Source organism: Malurus melanocephalus, unplaced genomic scaffold (assembly GCF_030028575.1).
Source record: "Malurus melanocephalus ecotype Western Australia unplaced genomic scaffold, MMel_1.1 scaffold_690, whole genome shotgun sequence".
Taxonomy (NCBI): Eukaryota; Metazoa; Chordata; class Aves; order Passeriformes; family Maluridae; genus Malurus; species Malurus melanocephalus.
Window position 1 is genome coordinate 143,784 of NW_026623922.1, and position 21,213 is coordinate 164,996.

Genomic DNA, 21,213 nt, shown 5'->3' on the forward strand with positions numbered 1-21,213 from the left:
CAAAGRAGCACTCTTCAAAGGACATGATGTCCCAAGTGGATAACTGTAAGMATATTCTAAGTGTTTCTCAATATGTAATTTTGTGGAGTTGCCTAGTCACATGTYGCTGACATTCCTGTTTGTTTCCAACTGCTAAATGGTTGCAAATGACAGCTAACAGAATATGGACCAGTTTTCTCATGCTACTTTTGATGCAAGCCATCAGTGTGGCTGCTCCTAAAAAACTGCTGTGCTGAAGACGATGAAAAATCTTCAAGTAATGGAGTGAGCTGTGCAGTAAAACAGCTCAAAAATGCTGGATATAAATCGGGGTAAACACTGGGTGTTATTCCTGGGTATARCTACCACTCAAGTGACAGCAAATTTCACTTGATGAGACCCAGCACCCTCAGAGTAGGGAAGTTTTTGCAGTACCCACACACCATCCCAGGCACATTTCTGGCGTTTAACACAGCGAATGCTACTTGGGAAGCAATAGCTAGATAGAGGTTAACTCTGGATATGCTAATAGCAATGACTGAAGAAAAGAGAATACAACCTGCCTGCCATTTCTCTGAATAACCTACAATTCCATCCTTCACAAAAAAACCCTAAAAAACTCCCAACTCCCCCCCGCCTTGCCAAATAAAACACCAAACCCAAACAAAACAAAACAAAACAACCCAAAAAACTTTAAGATACTTCAGGAGGCCTTTGGAAAGGTCCTCCCCCTCTATTATATGTTAGAGGCCTACAGAATTCACAGTGGTTCAATGTTTGTTAAATTATATAGGCCATTTTGCTCAGGATTTGCTTGGCCACGGCATTCAAGTGATGACAAAAATACAGTGGTAAGAAAGATATTCCACAATAAATGCTTAAATGAGGAATACTCTGACAAGGGACTTGATTTTGCACATCACTGATCATGCAAGTAGCCTTGCTGGCTCGGGTCTGTGTGCAGTTTCAGAGATATTTATATGAATGCAGATGAACAAAAGCAGATTATATTTTTACTTTAATAGCTTCTACAGAGCCAAATAACACTCTACAGTTAAACACATTATTCCTGTTTAAAACCATGACAGGTCTGAGCACTGAACGACCAATTTCCATAAATGTTTGAACTCTGTTTCTTGCCATTTTTAAGTTCACCATATGCTTATATTCTGATTTATTCTGAAAATTTCTSAGAGCTTCCCCCAAAATTGCACAAAGCTTGTTCTATGAGTAGAACTTTCCATGACTATGTGGCTCAGCTTCGCTATGGAACATTGCTAACAATATAATGGCATTCACCAATATCTTAACATTGCTAAGTATTAACAAGCACCTTTAAATTTTTTTCACAAGGTGGTAATTCTCACTGCAATTTCTTCTGACAGGATGAGTCAGATATAGTATGTTGACCAAACACTGTCTATTTAATTCAGATGACATGTGCTCRAAGAAACATTTCTCAGACATTAGGGAGTTTTCTATACTTACTACACTGCAAAAGAGACAGAGATTTAAATTCAATGTAGTGGCCTAAATCCTGAAATTCTGTTTTCAGCTTCATTCAGTCCTAACCCTGCACAAATTCTCTTAAGCTTATATGGAATTTGGTTTAGCAATGAATTCAGGATTTAGCCACTCTCTGAAACATGACATACTTGAAAGATGGCTTTCACTYTATAGCAAATGCTACTGATGATCACATTCAAAAATTCTGTAAGAGTGATGGATTCAGAATTTGTTTGCAGCTCATTAYCAAGTAGTCARCCATRACATCCATAATCAATTTAGTAGTACCTTACTCGAGTATCCCATCCACGTGAGAAATCCCTCTGACATCAGTGGAGCAGGGTGAATAGTAGGTACTACCTACTTTGAATAAAAATGGCATAACTGAGTCAATGGTTTTCYGTATTTTGCACATTGGACATAGATTTAGTGAAGGAACTACCATCCCTGTAATTACACTGCTTTGTATTGTATGGAGCACTGTGGTCACAGAGCAGCACAGCCCCAGCATAAAATAAAGGCTGGATCTGCCCTGGGAYATCTGATAAAAACACACCACATGCACATACAAATCTAATGTCTTCTCTTGGTGACAAGAATTAGTTWTACTGATCTAAAAAAACTGTAGGATAATTTATTGACTCCTATGCATTAATCTTGCCCCTGGATGTAAGGTCAGTCTAAAGTACAACTAGGCACAAAAATACAGTGCTTGTTATTATCAAAACAAGTAGAAATCTTTATGGATGTTTCCAAACGGTCTCTTAGCCATACAGTGATAAGCAGATCAGGTATGCCACAAGAGTCACCAAAACACTTGAAGGCTTACATGGTGTTATGTTTCTCTTGTATCTGTGACCCTGAGTCCCTGTAGTGAACTGTACTGGCACTTTGATCTTCCCATTTTGCAGCATTTACATTCTCTGTGTCTTGAATGAAAGGGGGAGTGGGTGAGAGCACATTGCACTGCATGGAGCATTCTCCAGGTGCATCATCCAAACAGTGACACAAGGGAGACAGATGGCTATGGATCATTGATTGGCAAAGACATTACACTGACTTGATGAGATCTTTGCTAAGTTTCAGTTACAAAATTAGGCAGAGACTGTAGATGTAAAAAAAAAAAAAAAAAAAAAAAAAAAAAAAAAAAAAAAGAGAAATCTTCTTTAATCATGATATCTTCTGCCAGAAGAGAGCTTCAGGACTTATTAAGGATGCAACTAGGAATCTCTTCAGTTAGTTTTCACGTTTCCAGGGCTCTTCTTCAACCACATTGAAGTCTGCAGATTTGCCATTGGTTGCCAGTGTTACCTGCAAGTAATTATCATCAACAAACGACTTAAAGGCCAAGGCACTTTGACAAGAAAAGTAGTGAGCTTTATATGGAAGATCATGATATTTACAGGAATTACATACACTGTCACTTAAAAGTAAATGTATTTATTCAGAATTTACAACACTCCCAAATAGTGAGACTCCTGTTCATTTATTATAATGACTAGAAAACATCAGTAGTAGAAAAATGTTCCACATTTTTTCAGCCCTCATTGCAGGTGTTTTAAAAATAAGTATTTCAGAGTCTACCCTTTTCTATTTCTTGTAGATTTCTCTGGATTATTTAAAAAACAGATTATTTATTTTTTTAATGTAGAAAAACAAGTGAAATTCCTAAGCAAAGCTGCATAATTCATGCAACAACATGAAAAATATGCAAGGCCAGAAAAATCTYGGATGTGTATCTATACAAACTCACCTACAATTACACCACCTTTAAAGAAATGGAAGAAAAGACATGTTGTGAAAGTATTGTTCATCATACCACTATAACAATGTAGAGAAAGATTTTGACTATAGTCAAATTAAAAATTCATAGTAATGCYAAATTGGTCTCACGTGAAGTACAGCAAAACCCAGGTGCTGTAAAGATAATGCTGGAATTTTTAGGTTTTTAGTATGATAGAAGATTTATAGAGATCTACCAAATCACAGTGAACACCAGACACGATGTCATGTTCCAGAGATCAGCATAAATAAACCCATGTTTCAAGAAAGATATCTCCAGTCAAATGACTTTTAAAAATCAAAAATCAAAAAGGTAAAACGCCATTTTAACTTTACAAAAGTGATCTAGATCTTGATAATGTGAGAGAATCTTTGATTTAATTCTAAATGGATGGCTTACTTTTTCCTAACTTACCTTATAAGTTAACATCYTCAGCTTCAAATGAAAACTTAAAGACAGAGCTGAAAATCCCCATGCTGGATAAACAGGATGCATGGAAGCATTGGGACATGGAAACATGACAAAATGCACTGATTTTTGAAACAAAGTCAAGCTTTTTCTTAGATTATTGGAAGGGGAAAACATGCAAATACAGGAATTAACAGCTTATTCAGAAATGAAAATCACACAGAGTCATGTGAAATATGATAATAAAAAAAATACAAAAATACCATGCAGTAACAATCATTCTAACCCCATATAAAGGTAAACTACTTATTAATTATGTACATTGACCATGCAAAATYATAAACTGCTAGTGTTATACATGGACACAGAATATATTACAGAAAGTRAATAGAAAGGGCATGCTAGTAGATTAGCTTTTCCATATCCTGAYCAGAGTTGCAGTAAGCTTTTCAACCCACCAGTGCATTAAACAGGATGAAGAGATGTCTTCCCAAATTTGACTTGGCTGTTTCAAAGCCCCATATCCTACACTCTGTTGCCTTTGCAAGTCTAACACTTGGGAATTGYAGACCTCTTCAACATGATCCAAATACTTTGCAAATATCAGCACATATTCATAGCTCATTGATTAGGTCACAAGAAAACATCCTTTTGGCAGCTTGCAGACAGACACATGGGCAAGAGAAGTGACCTGCTCAAAGTCAGGATTTGTCTGGATTGTGCTCAATCCAATAAATTCTGGCTCTTTTCATGAGTTTAAAAGTGCAAACTGAGACTGTAAGCAGAGCAAATCTAAAACAATTAAAAAGGACAAACATTTCTAGCCCATAAATCCTTGGTTCCAAACTTGAATTAAAGGATGTGCTTAGGATGACATACAGCACCATTAATCCATGTTTTTGAGGCAAACTATTTCCTCAGATGAGGGAAATTATATGAGAAACTGAAGGAGARAAGAAAATGCAGCAAGTATTGATTGCATCAACAGGCTGCTTCTTTCTAACGTGACTTGKATCTCTGTGCAAATCTGAGAGACTGGGAGCAGATAAAATTGTCAGTATTCAGTTCCATGAACATAATTGTAAACCCACCGAAAGTAGTATTGTCTATTTAATTTAAAAAGAGTTTTCAAAAAATTCTAAAAGAAGCTACCCAAAAAGCGTTTGTGTGTGTGCACATAATTTCTATCTTTCTTTCCAGAGAGTTTCTTTTTTCTTCAAATTTTAATCTCCTGAGTCCATTTCTTTTTTGAGAAATATAAACTAATGACAAGTTTTGATTTTGTGTGTATTCTGTCTCCATTTCTTTTCTTTTTTTTTTTTATTTTTCTCATGGAAAGAGAGTGGGTCAGAAGAGAATGGGGAGAGACATGTCAGAACAAAATGTATGATTTAAAATTTTTTTTTTGAAATGTTGGAAGATTCAGGAAAAAAAAAAAGATAAGATGAAAGCTTTTTAAAGTTTTTTTTTGTTTTTTAATTCAGTATTACTTTTCCCCCTGATAATTTAGGTTTGGCCTGCATTATCAAGAAGTAAGCATTAGGGAAAATAATCATTCTAAAGAGCWTTTCCAGCCAGGCTAGAGACAAGTGAAAATGATAGTACAGTTCTTATATTTACAATATAAATGGTGATCTGCTAATGGACTCAGTGCAATCATTCATGGCTAGCTACTGGCTCAGTTGTGGYAACTGAAAGATGGAAGAGAATCTGTTTGTAGAAATGGCTCCTGGAGGCTGCTTGGCAAACCCACTGTCTGAAAGACAGTGTACAGCATCAGACTGGGCTATTAATAAATAGAAAAAAAAGACTAAGGAATCAGAAACTCCACCTTGYTTCACTTTCTTTTCTCCTTCTTTTCGAAAGCTTTTAAACTGCCCAATACTAGCTGTGGGTTCTTAGTGAACTTTTAACCACTAACCTCCCAAACTGTCCTCTCATTCAACTGGCAGGGTTGCTCAAGCTCACTTCACTCTGATCAAGATGTTGTTATTAGTATCAATATTCCATGTTAGTCACAGCAAGGATTACAGAGGGAATACAGTGTTTGTGCCTTAGTGCCTCAGGAAGGAACGCTGATGGAAGAGAAGCAGAAGCATGCTGTGTGAGTGCAGGAGCATTCTCATGCTAAAGCGCATTCAACGTGTCGACCTGTGAACAGCATATCATGAAGGCAGTCAGCAAGTGACAACACCTGCATCTGAATTGCAGCCATCCTTCATTTGGGTTGGCAATTAAGTTCTCTGTTGCCACAGAAAATTAAATAAATGTCCATAGAAGGTGATGCCATATTCTCTGTGTCTTGGCATATTCCATAATACGCTGCATCTTGCCTTTTGATATGTAAACAAAGTACATGATTTTTTCCCATCAAATGACAAGTTTTAAGAAGAGTGCAAAAAACCATCTTTTGAACTGCTCAAACACATTCAAAATGTCTGGGGTTCATGGACCTTGTTGTCACATTGTTATTTGCAGAACGATTTGAAAAATACATGCAGGTTAAAAAACAAGAAAAAATAAAGCATGCAGTGCTATATACATGTCTCAATATCCATAAATGTGAAAGGTACCTTGCACTCATCTACCATGACTGAGTTGTGAGCTGCAAAAACACATTGGTTTGAGTTGTTTTCCCTATGATTTTTCATGTCGTCATAGAGTGACTGAGTCTTGGTCATTTCAATGTCTTCATGCCCTTTATGATGGGAGTCAATGGTGTCAAGTTCTGCCTTGGAAAGGTGGTAGACAATGCCAGCACCAAAAGAATCCCCCACTACATTGACTGATGTTCTCATCCGGTCCCTACAAAAGAAGAAAAGGCAGAGGCTCAATGGCRTGAAAGGAAGAAAAAGTAGGGAGGGCATGGCAGCCCTGTTTCTGGTACAGTTACTGCATTTGTTTCAGGAAGCTTAAGGTATCTTTTGAAGAGAAAGATGGGCACTTTCAAGGGAAATGGGAGACGTTTGCTTTTCCAGGGGCCTTGTTCAGACAGGTGGGATGTTCAAACTCCCATGTCTCAGCTGCTTATTCTCATGGAGTCTGGCAAAGAATGTATGCTAGATCACAGCCCAACTGCCCAGCTGTGCCTGACTGAGATCCCCCAGTGCCTGCTTCTGGAAATGGAGCTTTCAATATCAGGGTGCCAGGTTCATACCCCTACCCCTTGTTTAATCTGAATTTATCAGAGCACTGGACTTAATGGAGCTAGAGAAAAGGATTTTGGATCTGATGAGCTGTTCTCATTTCCAGTATGAATTAACAGAAGGCCTCTCCCTTTTCTCTTAGTGAGAAAACTATGGGGAACAAAAATGCCTGAAATATCTCCATAATGCTCAGGCCATTGAAGCTCCTCTCTTGGCACCRTCATTACAGATGGCCATCTGTTTGTGTGGCAGCATGCCTGCTCATTATGTGTGCCAGAGCTTGGCATTTGAGCAAACCAAATATAGGTCATGGCCTACAAAATTATGAGCCTGTGACAGCATTTCAGTAACGAGTGCCCCTTGTTTTAGGAGGATGCCAACAGAGGCTAACACGCTTCATTACAAAGAAATATGTATGTTGGCATATCCTGGACAAGATGAAAAAAACAGACATGCTACCTTTCTCCTGTCTTTAGTGTGGCTCTATTTGTCAACAGTGAGGATTCCATCTGTCACAGTTKTGGATTTTCCCTGACTTCAGAATTCTGCCCCAAACCTGACCAAAATTCAGCAAAAATGGGACCTGGTCCTGCTATCCTTCCTTCTGCAGGTAGGCTGCAGCACACATGTTGAAATCATTTACAATCTAATTTGCCTTTTCATATCTGCGTTAAACATAAAACTCCTAAAAACCTTCTGACTGAGGGTTGCAAATTAAAGCAACTTAAAGCAAGCCTAGCTTTGCCAAATAGGTCAGAGAAGCGATTACACTGATTAATTCTCAGAAGTATATTCATGAAGATTCATTTCCACAAAATGGCCAGGTTGAACAATGTGGACATTTGCCAAGTGAAAGAAAAGCTGGCGTGTAAGACCTCATTTCCCAAGACTGTGATTAATTTCAAAACAACCTTTCTAGTATTTCTAGTTCTAGATTTGCGTGACATCTCCTGTTACTGTAGAACACCAAGAAATATACATATGTATCTAAATATATAAAATCTCAATCAACTGATAAATATTTATTATAAATGCTTATTCATGACCATATAAACTTTTGAGCCCATTTTAACATCTTTGAGCTATGCATTGGTAAATCTGCTTTCYCAGCTATGGAATTATAGTCCATTTAAGTTTCTCCTCTCCCTCTCAACATTATCATTCTTACATATTTACAGATTTGTGATGTAACATCTTTCTGAAGCAGTTTATTTTCTTTTTTTTGACATCAAAAGAATACCCAAAAATTCCCCCAAGAAACAAACCAACAACCTATAGGAGGAAAACATCCTTCCAGTTTTGCTTCACACAAGTTAAATGATTTATACAGTTTTCATCCAATGCCTGTGAAGAYTGTTTTAAACCTGGTCAGAGTAGTAGAATAGGAAAGTAAGATTTTCTGGTGTGATTTTTAATTAAGACCATCAAATACACTGAAACAAGCAATACAGCTCTACAAAATGAACACCTCCCTATTTTTTTGCGTGAGTGGTATTAAATTTTGAAAGGATGAAAGGATTCACTGATGCCAGCTGACAGAGGGATAGCACAGGATGCCCAAAAAGAAAAAAAAAAAAAATCACCAAAAAAAAAGGTAGAGAGGATAAATAAATATATTAGAGGCAGAATTCAAATTTTGAAAGGGTCATTTGAGGAGATGCTCCAGCTGATGCACACATACCACTAGCTGAGAGATTCGGCAACACAAACTGCACACTGATGCACAACGTGCTACAGTGTGCAAACCAAAGGAAACGAGGAGGTTCCCTACAACAGAAAGGGCAAAGTCTCAGCTGTCAAGAATCAACAGCAAAGTGCCACCGATCTCTTCTGGGGCAAAGAGCACCCTATGAAGAATAAGACAATTGTACTTAAGTCTTTTGTTAAAATCAATTAATTCCTGGCATGCCAGGATGATGTAAACATAATAAATATAGGAAAATTGCAGTCTAGACTCTGTTCATAACWTCCAGATTTTGTTGGTGTCTGAATATTCTGAATCTTGATCTAAGCCAAGGAACAGAGTCAGAACTGAAGCAATCTTTTTCTGAGTTATTGAATGAAGGATACACAGCACTGGATCAGCTGTCCAAGCCCATTTCCCCTAATTCCTCTCTCTTTGCTGCAAAATACCACTAATCTGTTAACACTGATATTTGCTAAGCTTGTCAGCTCACATCTGGAGACTACCCAGTTTGTGGCTCAAGCAAAATAAGCTCATTTTATTCCATCTGTTTGCATATAATTCTGCCCTATTAAATGTCACTGCTGCGATGAGTTTGGTTTTAAACTGAGAGASTGAGTTGTGAAATCCTGGGAAACTTGCCTGGTGAAAGAGCTTACACTGGGTATGTATGCATGGGAGGTAGAAAGATTTAACAACCCAATAGATATTGGAGGGGTTTGAGAAAAAAATCAACATGGAAACCTTTCAGCTCCAGTTTAATTTGAAGGCAAGAATACCAAGTTTAAGGATTTGACATAAAGTCATCTTTGTGTTACACAATGACAAATGCAAAACTGGTTTTGGTAAGACCACAGTTTCAGATGGTGGTAGTAATGTAAAATCTGTTGATGTTCTGATATTTGCTTTCATCAGGAATACTGTTAGACTCAGAGTAGGGCATTTTTTTAAAACCTCTTTTTATCTGAAATAGAAATGCTGTTGAAGGGCTGTGCCAAGTATTTCTACATGGCTGGTTGCATTTACACRTGGGTTCCAGAAAAGTGGTTGGAATTGGATCTTAAATATTTTTTGAACTTTCTCTTCTACATTCTGTTAGAAATGCTGCTGTAACATTATTTAATGATCTAAAGAAATGGAGGAAGACAGTGTTTATAAGTAAAAAAAAAAGTTTTTACGACATTTCATTTCAATTTTCATTAGGTCTGCTTTGTRTGTGCAAAAACTTGCTGAAAAGTTATCTTGTGTGCCTTTTCTTACCATAGCAGTATCAGCAGCATCACTTTTCATAGTTTATGAAATCATTGTGGCTACCACAACACAGCCACTGGCAGATGGAAAATGAAGCTATTGGCTGTTGAACACAGATTAGTAAGTACAACATTTTCACCAACAGTGTCTTGACTTTGCAGCTCTAGTGTCATGACAGAGGGTTTTTCATCTCTTCTTTCATCTCCTTTCCCTTTACCTTTCAGTTCTGCACCATGCTGCAATGGCACTGCTGACTGGTAGGCCACGAAGATTCAAAGCCAACTGTTTGGGCAAAAAGTTCTCTTGCTTTCATTTATTTTGGAAAGACACCTTGAAATATTTCTTTCAAAATTGCTATCCTTTCTCTTCGTACATTCATCACCGCTACAGCTCCAGAGTAAAGAAGTTTTTCTTTCCTAAGCAAAGTTGGATTAGCCAGTGGGAACAATGCTGCTGAAACGGAGAATGAAATGCAACACCCACTAGTGGACCAGAACTGCTGATAAACTTACAGCTCTGAGGCTTGCTAGTGTGGGCAGAGCCTCTCAGTCCACAGGAATATTTTAAAAATACGTTTCCCTAAAAAAGCAACCCAACCACAGCCTCCTTTTGCACATCCTCCTACCAGCTGCAGAAACCTACATATTTGTCTTACTTGGAGAGCCAAGAAAAACAGATATTTAAAATACATTTTTATGTATTTTTTTCTCTCCTTCTTCCAGCTGCAGATTCCTATACCTCTTTCCTGTTTTCAACTGYGATATGGTAAATATAATAAACCCACTGAATATCACATCCCTCCCTATGCCAGCTGTACTCTGCCTGCTGTACCCTGTCTCATTTCACCGTTCTGCATCATGATATCATGAAATTCAGTTATATATAAWTTATATAAGTGAAGTCTTCCCTTTGCCTCCTCAAGCTGTGAATTCCGCTTTCATTTTTCCCTGAAGCAGAAATCAGAGCTTCATGTTACCCTTCAAAATTCTTGGTGACAGATAGTGCATGCTAGGASCCCCAAAATATATATCAGAGGATTGACTAAGTTCTTGAATTCTTCTCAGTAAGCCAAAAGATAATGACACAAAATTAAACTTCTATTTTTTTGCCCATGCACATTCTCAACTCTGCTATTTCTTGTTGCATAATTTTGGTTGTGTGTCTGGGACTGAAAACTACCAGAAGCAGCTGAGGCTGCTAGTGTAGGAGAAAACACACAAATAGTACAGTTATATTTACATCTCCCTTTCTGGGCACCACAGCTGGAACAAAAAAAACATCTTCACTATATAAAAGAATATTAGAGGATTGCTGGCTGTTGATCAGAATATACTTTGCTGCAACAGTACAGGACAATGTGAAAGTCTCTCTAGAGGCCAGTACAACCTGAGGGCTACTGACATAAAGATACCCAAATGACACCAAGAGAAAGGATGTGGCTTGGCACACCCTTTGTATTTACAGCTTCTGTATTCAATGTTGAACACCAAAAGCCTCAGAAAACAATCTGTGGGTTAGCTGTTTCTTGGAGGACCTGCAATGGCACTGAAAGTCTTTGATCACAACTCCTTGGAAATGAAAGCCAGTCTTTCCAGTTTGAGTGATCTGTCAGTAAAATGAAACTAGAGAATTATCTTCTTTATTTTAATTTTCATTCTTATTTGTCTTTGGTCTTTGTCCTGCCTTAGAACAGGCTCTTTTTAAAGGTATTTTACTTTCCTACATATGAAAAGAAACCAACTTCTCCCGCTACAAGTATGAAACATTTGATACTACAAATGCCCAAATCACTCAATAACTTGCGGACAACATCCTGATGAAACTTGCATTTTCAGCGTTCATCCTTCATTTTAGACCAGAACTATAATAAAARGAAATATGAAAGCAAAGATTAGAAAACTGCTCTTGAGTGACGGAAAGGCATCATTAGGAAGAATATAATACAAAAGTGTGGGCTCACAAGTGTGCCAAGAAGACCCTTGGCTCATAAAAACTGACTTCAGTAGCTCTRTAACAGTTTGTAACAGCTGAAAAGCTGCTTTCAGTGTCTCCACTGAATAGCCCATTTCCTCCTCTGATATATCTGTAGAGGAGAGACTTACAGTTCTTCAAGACCAATGGCTGAAAATCACCATGGACAGACATTACTTCACTACTGTTTCTGCACAACTTACAAAAGCCAGTCAACAGCAACAAGCAAACTGATGTCCTGGGTAGGGAGACCCACTGCAGTAAGGATCAGCAGCATAGTGACAAGTCCCGCGCTGGGAATGCTGGCAGCTCCAACACTTGCAAGGGTGGCGGTCAAACTGCAAAAACAAAAATCAAATGGGAGCAGCAGGAAGAGGAACATACACTTTCTTTGTGCATACTCGTGTGATCGTTAGGAAAGTAGTATTTTGAATGTGTTCTTCCAAAAAACCTAACAATTATATGATAAATCAAGGGAAGCTCAGGTCATATTTTTCACTCTTCTGTTTACCTAAAAATATTTACTAGGGGAGGCCAGATCTGGGATTTGTTCAGAGAGTTGGAAGTGGGTTGTCTATCAGCAAGTTATGACATTCAAATCTGTGTTGTGGTGTTTTCTGAACTCTAAAGACATGCCCAGGGTTTTGAATCCTGAGTTTTGACCATCCAGACATGCCCAAGTTTGGTAGCAACAGGATGAATTTTCAGGGTGATTAATTTCTGTTTATTTATGTTACCTGAAGACTGAGTTGTGAGTTAAAGGCTGAAAGAAAGCCGTTATTACTAAATACAGAAGAATAAAAGTCTTGGTATCCAAAACTTGCAAAGTACAAGCCAGTTGTGTAGCAAGCCTGGATATGAATCACTCTGGATGAAAGWGCAAAATTGATCCAATTGTTTCATAAATCCAAACCTGTGTTTGTTTTTGCCTCTTATATTTTGATGAAGATCAGTAGAGTGAATGTCTGAGCTTCAAAGGTTTGCAAAAATACAACACAGACCATAATAAATATCAACATCACTGGGCAGTCCTATAAAGAATGGAAAAAAAATTTGTCAGAGAGCAAGTCAAGGGTAGAAAAACAGGGAAGAGAAGGAGGAGAGGAAGATGCAGAGGGAGGAGAGGGAGAGATGCAGAGATGAGTAACATGGCTGTATATCAGAGGGTGTACCCAACAAATCTGAAAGTGCTTCCAGTGCAGAAGTAAGGGAAAACAGTCTCTGTGCAGGAAATACTTGACCATTAGCCACAGAGCTCATCAGTGAGCATGTTAGCCCAATTCAGAGCTTCCAGGTGCTGGCTGGCTGGGTTTGACCCAGGCTGCAGTGTGTTTTTCAGGTGTCTGGGTTAGAGTGCAACCTGGCCTACTGAACACCCAGACAGGTCCAGCAGGTGTGCRGGCAAGATGCTGTGCTTGCTGCCAGGCTTTGCACGTGATTCCAGATCCTCAGGCACTTCCTGCCTAAACTGGTAAGGGATTCCTTCCAAGCTCTGTGAGGAAATGCTCCTGCCCACCTTTGCACAGCAACATTTACAGMCCTGGAGGGGAATGAAGCTAGCATTGCTCAGAAGTAAACAGAAGCTGGCTGTGCTACCGTTTCCAAGATCACCCTTTCCCAAAGAATACTGGAAATCAGAGGAACTGCATGATCAGTATGAAGTAACTAGGCCTGGTCAGAGGCTAATTAAGTCTTCATGATGTTATGTCAGGGTTATTTGAACATTCTCAGCATATAACAGACAAGTGCATATAACAGACAAAACCTAATAACCTTTCCTTCATTTATACTGACACCTCAAGAGAYAGTTCTTGTCATATGACTGTAGCAAAAATGCATGAAGAGGAAAGCCACTGGTTTTACAAATAGACCAGAGTTGCTCCCTGCTTTGTAAATGTCAGTCATAAAGCTGGATACACCAGCCTTGAAATTATGAGATCAGGAAGAGCCAATTGGTCAATCACTCAGAGAAGGAAAAGAGAAATAACTCAGGTTCAAGCCTACCAAATTTCTTGGACAACAGCAGATTCCTGACTTGAATTTTGCCAGTCTCAATTTAGTTTAATATGTAGATTCTCTGAAATGACTGTTTTCCGTTTTAGGAGCAAATATGCATTTGTTCTATCATCTGCCTGCATTGGAAGCAGCCCTGAACCTTTTACAAACCTTGGAGTATTTCAGGAGTCAGGGCAGGAAGTAAACAAATCGAAAATGTGGAACTAATATAGCAAGAAACATAGAATTAGACATCCCTTTGCAGGAATTTCTTTAGTGTTAAAAAGGTTTAATAAAAGAAACCTGTGTGGGTGAAAACTACAGGAAGAAGGCAAACTTGGCAGCCTTCACTCGTGGTTTCCATTTTAGCTATTCAAAATGTTAGACCTGCTATCTTCATCAAGTTAAAATACCCTTACAGTAAACAATCTTCAGTCACTCTTATCCTTTTTTAATGGGTATATTCTTTTGTTCTTACAGATGCTCAGCTTAGTTCTGGATAAGACAATTCGATATGAAAAAACTACAGTTAATATTTGCTGGGTTAGAGATAAGAGATCTGGGAATATCCGGACCACAGACAATATCAGCCTCAGGATGGGCTGTTCTTAGTTCATTATTCTTTTCTTGTTCACCAAAGTCACAGAAAAAGTACAGGTACACATAAATACATGGACAGAATTTTTAGGTATACTTTTCCATTCTAGTGTATACAAACAGATGTAATTTAGAAAGTTAATGCYGCATATATGACTTGCAGTATACCCCCAAACTAAAAAAAAAAAAAAGCATTTAATTGGACAGAGAATGCTGTATATTACAATTGATAATGTTTTGTGTGCTGGTTTTGTCTGGAGTAGAGTTAATTCCCTTCCCAGCGGCTGGTATAGGTCTGTGTTTCGGATTTGTGCTGAACACAGGGTTGATATTACAGAGATGTTTTTGTTATTGCTGAGCAGGGCTCACACAGAGCCAAGGCCTTTTCTGCTTCTTGTACAGGCACAGTAGTGCCTGGGAGGAGACAGAGCTGGGACAGGTGACCCCAGCTGACCAAAGGGATATTCCAGGCCATATGACATTATATATCATCAGTATATAAAGTGGGGGACAAAGGAGAAAGGGGGGTTTGGAGTGATGTCATTTGTCTTCCCAAGTCACCCTTAGCCATGGTGGGGCCCTGCTCTCCTGGGGATGGCTGAACATTTGTCTGCCCGTGGGAGGCACTGAATTCATTCCTTGCTTTGCTTTGCTTGTGTGCACTGCTCCTGCTTTCCCTTTTAAACTATTGCTATCTCAACCCACGAGTTTTCTTTCACCTTCGTGATTCTCTCCCTGACCTCACTGATGGGGGAGTGAGCAAATGGCTGTGTGGGGTTTGGTGACTGCCAGGGGTTAAACCATGACAACTGCCAATTGCAGAAGTGTAAAACACCATCAGCATGCATTAAGGGTGCAAATGATAGAAAACACATCACCAAAGAACTGTGACCTATATATAAAACATTCATTTGTATATCATTATTAGGAATCCATGGATTTCATAGTGAATCCAACCGAGATGACTCAGCTACTGAGAACACATCCAACCCAAAGCATTCACATTTTGCAGTCTGTAGAAACAAGRAGTCTTTTAACTGACCTCACAGTAACTATTTGGCCTCCATCCAGGTCAATTCCATTCATCTGTGCTATGAAGATGGCAGCCACAGCTTCATAAAGGGCAGTTCCATCCATGTTAATAGTTGCTCCAACAGGAAGAACAAACCTTGTCACACGCTTATCAATGCCCAGATTTTCTTCAAGACACCGGAATGTGACGGGTAATGTTCCAGCACTGAAGGAGAGAAAGCAAAAAACTTAGAGAAGACATCATTAAAAACAATATAACACATACACAGGAGGCAGCAAAGTAACACATTCTAATGCCATTGTTTACATTTTCTTCTTCCACTTTCTGCTGTGGTTCAAGTCTTTTTTAGACAATTTTAAAATAAAGCCCACATTTAGGTGGAAGTGGGACATGATTGTGACTYGATGTAGGATGAGAGCCTGAGACTGTCTGGATGAATTTCTCATACTCATTTACAATATATTTCTTGCATTTTGTTCAACAGTACAAGTACCAGATGTTTTCTGATTGCTAGAGCTTGAAATGTTATAGTTCATGGCTTAAACATTGTTATGAAGGAGTTTTGCCCATTATAGCAAAAACTGCATRAAGAAGCTGCAACCACTGAAGCCCACCCCTCCTTGAAGATGCCTGACTGGAACTGTGGATTGTGACCTAAGGAATTCAAGATAAGACACTATTGTTCAATCATTTCACGTCCAGGAAAAAATAAACAAGGCTAAGACAGAAGAATGCATCCACAAGAAAGCCAAACCCAGCATCTGTGCTGAGAATCATCTCTGGCTGGGTTCAGGATGRGGGAGGCCACAGCCCACAGACCCATTTGCATTTATTGAAGGAAMACACTTTAAAATACAGTATTTAACTAAAAAATATTTCCAGCACAAGACCTACTGACTGCCCAAATGAAAACCACCAATTTTTCATTTTATTGAGTTTATTACTGAGACCTGTGTTATTTMCAGACTTTGCTGAGTCTGTTCTGGGCATGAACAACAAATCTAAAATACTCAGCTTTTCATTGAAGTCCCATTAGTTCACCAACATGGATTAAAGTACAAGTAGAGAGTTTTTTTTCCCTTTCTTTTGTGAAATGTAGCAATGTTTGGGTCCTTTTCTTGAATGCAATGAGACTGGTTTTAACAAAGTAAATAGAATTTACTTTTTTTTTTTTTTAAGTAAATAGAATTTACCACTTTTTTTCTGGTTGAGGAAACATGCACAGAATTAACACAATTTGCATGAATGATTGGGCAAATGGCAGAGAAGAAAACAAAAAGTAGGTCTCCCAAATCTCTGCAGGTGGCTATACAACCTCTCTAGAAAATCCTGAAGGCTTGTGGGATTTTTATTTATTTAAACATGGCTGTATTAAAAATATTTTTTTATTCAGTTTTATAAAATGATTTTGCAGTGAAGGTCAGAACAGTCGATATACAACATCTAAACAGCAGCTAATAATCTGTTRAAAAGTAAAGCACRCTGGTATTTTTCAGATGTACCTGGAAGCTGTGCCTAGTGCCGTGATCCATGCCTGGAAAATCCCCGCAAGGAATGAAAAYGGGCTTTTCCTTGTTATCACGAAGTAGAGCAGAGGCAGAAAGATCCCTCCATGGATGACAAGACCCACAATCACAGTGACCATGTACATGCCAAGYTGTCTAGCAACTACTTCTAAGTCTTTGATTGCAATGATTTTTCCACAGATGAGGCAAGCAATACCCAAAGGGGAATACCTGGAGAAAGAAAACAAGTATAGACAGAGCTTGCTTTGGCAGTGTAGTCATAAAAACTGTGCTGAACAAAATATAGGCTGGGGAAGAGTAGGGAGCTCTCAGGCTCAACATTGAAGTGCACATCAAGAATTGATGGAAATTCAAGGGACAGTTTCCACATTTCTTTTTAAAATAATGGCCATCTCCAGCAAATTCCTCATCTGCTTCATTTTCTATCCCATCAAATGSAATATGTCTTTCCCAAATAGTTTTTGATCCTGAAATAACATTGTACAAGGATATTATAATGTTACATAGACTTGTATCATTAGGAAGAGTGGTGTATATTTGTTCTTAAGATGTAACTTTTACAACCCATTGTTTATCTAGTTTCAGGGGTTTGCAATATTTACTTCAGTGAAACTGTTTGTTGAAATGAACTGTTTGTATCTTGAARGCTGAAAATGTTTCCACTATGTTCTTTCAATAATTCAGACAAATGCTTTTTAATTTATGGATTCTTCATTAATAATGCTTTTGTTACTCAGGGCAGGGTTTTTCTCCCCTCAGTTGTGAGAACAATACAAAGGAAACTGACTTTCAGATTCAAAGTGTTTCCTGGTCTTTGTTAGAATATCTCATGGTCACTCAAGCAATGTGCCCAAGGCCTGGAAAGCTTCAATCACTTCAGATTCAAGGCCAGCTGTTATACCAGTTATCATAAAATGCCACGTTTCAATGAACTTGACAAAATACAGTTCTTATAGAGAGTTACATGGTGTAAGAGGCAGATGTCTGATTTGTTTTTTGCTTATGTAGCAATGCCATGCTCCTGAGAGTCTTTAAGTGCCACAGGAGTTACAGCTGTCTGTGCTGAGAAATGATGAACCAAACAAAACATAACTCTGCATAAAGAAGTGTGTTTTTCTTTATAAACACACACTAAAACCCCATTGCTTCTGGCCTCAACAAGTCTTAAAAAATTCTAAACAGAGATAAACAAAAGGAATTCCCAACATCAATTTCCTTTTTTCATAAGAAGAGAAATAAAAAACACACCAATAAAAATAAATATTTACAGTTAGTTTCTTGAAACTTGAATGMTTTCCTGCTGTTGCAACACTGACTACTAGAAAACATTTATACTGCAGGCAGTGTATTATGTCTTGGGTCTACCAAACAGTGCTAAGTGAAATTCTAGCTCCTGAGCATTATGGAGTAAAGCCACCCTGTCTCTGTAGAGTAGAGAATAGCTGGTTACAGTGACTGTTGAAAGTTTTGCGAATAAAAACAACTGTGGTTTTATGCAGCAAGATCATCTACGGAAAAGCAGAAGCATAACAGGAATGCAAGGTCATCGCTTCAAGTTCTTTCATTATTGTACACATTTCCATACTGTTGTTACTATCTGCATCACTCTTGCCTAACAGTGTCCCTCTGAAACACTAATGGTGCTGATGACTCGTGCTTCAGGTACCCTGCTCCCTTTCCTATGCACTGTGTCCATCCAGCTCTAGAGAAGAGGGCAGCCTTGGACCTCAAAAAGTCATTCCCAGGAACACCAGGGAAWCCCAGGTAGCAATGAGCCATGATACGTGTGCTGTGCTGGAGTGGCTGTTTCTGCTCTCAAAGACCTAGGAAACACAGCAGYAGAACACCAAACATAGAAATGCATTTTTATGTTCGGAAAAACTGGTTTTATGTGAGATAGCCATGCTTGGCACCGCATACAAAAAGCTCTGGGAYAGCACTCAGAAGAAACACCTAAAAAAAAAAGCCAAAAAAAAGATAATCCCCTCTCAGAAGTGTAAACAAGGGCTCAGACTTAATTGGGTAAAGTCACTTCCTGGAAGGCAAGTCAGGGCCCATTATTATAAAAGGATATACTTCAAACACAGGGCCGATGTCTTGCAATGATGCCATTGCAGCAAGGTTGTAAGACACATTCTGCAGAAACTATGGGTGAAGGGATTACACATCACTGAAAACTACTGGAATTTTATTAGACAGTACTTTTACTGAAGAAGACAGTGAATAAAGTGTATCTCCAGGGTTTTTTTTGGTAATTACACCTCCTAGGTAATAGCCTGGGATTATGCTAACCTCCCAGGAAGATTGGGATGTTCTTACATGGGGCATTCTTGCTTGCTTAGGTGTCCTTTTGTATAATGGACTTCCATAATTAATGTGGTATTTGAAGACCTTTGCTGGTACATGAATCTGTCGTATTTCAGTACCCAAAGAACAGAATCTCTTCAGAAATGTTTCAAATTGGGTCTTAAATAATCCTCACCAAATAGAAATAAGGCTGCTGTGGTTCTAATACACCTGTCAAGGCTTTAGAAAGTCAACTATTAAATTACACTGTTTACTTACAAACTGGCATCACTATTTTAAGGTTTTATGAGGGCTTTTTTTAAAAATAAGGTTTTTTCTATAAGTTAGAACTGCAAACTTACCACATGATCATAGTTACTAACTTCATTACAATCTCATTCAGGATGTTGAAGAAATCCACCATCATCTTGGCCTGTTCTCCCATTTTCCCCATAGCAATGCCAAACGCAATAAAGAATCCTATCAAACCTATTGGGAAAAATTGCAAGACAAAAAGAAGGCATTTATGAAGTTTTTGCACCTAGTCAATGTCTTGATACTACGTGCTAATCCAGATTCCACTGATGCACAGAATCACAGCATAGGTAAATTTCAAAGGAACCACAATGGGTCCTCTGGTCCAACCTCCTTGCTCAAGTAGGGTCATCCTGGAGCACRMTGCACAGGATTTCAGAACAATAGCGTATTACACATGTCTTAGGACTTTTTAATATGTACTCACTCTCAAATGTCATGATCAAATTCAGAATATCTTTGATTCTTCAATGTTTTTTAATAAATTCCAATTTCACAGCCCAGCTACTGTTTTGTTGGGTTTTTCCCCTGAATTGATCTGATCATCAAGAAATACATATACAATAATTGTCTCAGTGCCATACACCTCATGAGCCCTGGCAAGTGGGAATGGTAACATAGTGCTGCACCATAACTGTTGTTGAAACAGCTGCTAGAAACAAGAGGAATTTTCCAGGATTTACAAAAGTCCCTTGACAGATTCAACCTCCTGACCAYTCAATCCTGGAGCACAGAGAAAGGCAAAAGTAGACCTAGAACTTTTGTAGGCCAGGAGTATTCCTGTTAAATGAAGAAGGCAGAGGTGGAAAGAGAAGATGGGTATAACCACAGAACTCCCAGTAAGCAGATTAACCTCACTGAAAGGGCTATCAGTGGATACAAAATCATAGCACTCAATTTGGATAACTTTGGGTCTTAAATTTAAATGCTAAGGTGTGAATATCTGGAGCACTGGACTATCAGTGTGAAAAAAACCTGATGCATCTGTCATGGACTACTGTGGAGCTGTTTCTTTAATGCTAACCTTTCCCATCCAGCAATTTTCAGTGCTCAGAGTTGTATTATTAATTGATACTCACAGATGGTTTGAATCTTCAGCCATCCTTTGAGGCTAAATTTTCAGTCATTATTATGAGTCTACTATTTAATGAATGTGTAAACTAATCTGGGAAATTCCYATGGAAAAACTTATCGGGACACAAAAGCATTCAAGATAAGGGAATYTGAGTTCCCAGTACCCTGGGAAAAGACAGGCTGTCCCATATCCTCAGACTGGGTTTAGCAACCAGATTTTTTTCTTCTTTTTTTTTAAATCAAATTTCCTGGGTACAAAGTCATTCTTTAGCACCAAGCTATCTTTGTTGAGGCAGTTGAATAGGGAAGTGAAGCATATGCTTGTGTGCTGCAGAGCGTAGAGAAATGATGAAAAGCTTTTCAAAGACCAAGTWACTTCCTGCAATTCAGAATCTGCATTAGAAAATGTTAAAAGGTAGTTTTGTTCATTAATTCCAAATGAGCTGTTGTGTTAGTCATGAGAGTCAGATTGGTTCCTGTTTGCAGGAATTTGCCTGGCTTGTACAGCTTATCCAAACTGGATGGCAATTCCCCCAACATTTTTACTTCTTCATTCAAAATCAAACCACACCAAACCAACCRAAAAAGATCTACAACATTTGAGAGTCATTGGTCAAAACACTGCAGCAAATTCCCCACCTAAATCACGTATTTCTTTT

The 21,213-nt window shown here is 38.4% G+C and overlaps 1 protein-coding gene across 1 annotated transcript in view; it reads right to left on the minus strand.

Annotated features, from left to right (window-relative positions):
• Positions 1-2,609: 2,609 nt before the first annotated feature.
• Positions 2,610-21,213, minus strand: part of SLC1A2 (solute carrier family 1 member 2) — a 75,831-nt gene continuing 57,227 nt past the window's right edge. Inside the window, exons 6-11 of the mRNA XM_057384173.1 lie at positions 19,528-19,654; positions 16,856-17,089; positions 15,363-15,557; positions 11,932-12,066; positions 6,250-6,481; positions 2,610-2,796 (exon numbers count right to left, since the gene is read on the minus strand). Coding sequence (XP_057240156.1) covers positions 2,722-2,796; positions 6,250-6,481; positions 11,932-12,066; positions 15,363-15,557; positions 16,856-17,089; positions 19,528-19,654 — 998 coding nt within the window. The 3' untranslated portion in view covers positions 2,610-2,721. The remainder of the gene's footprint in view (positions 2,797-6,249; positions 6,482-11,931; positions 12,067-15,362; positions 15,558-16,855; positions 17,090-19,527; positions 19,655-21,213) is intronic.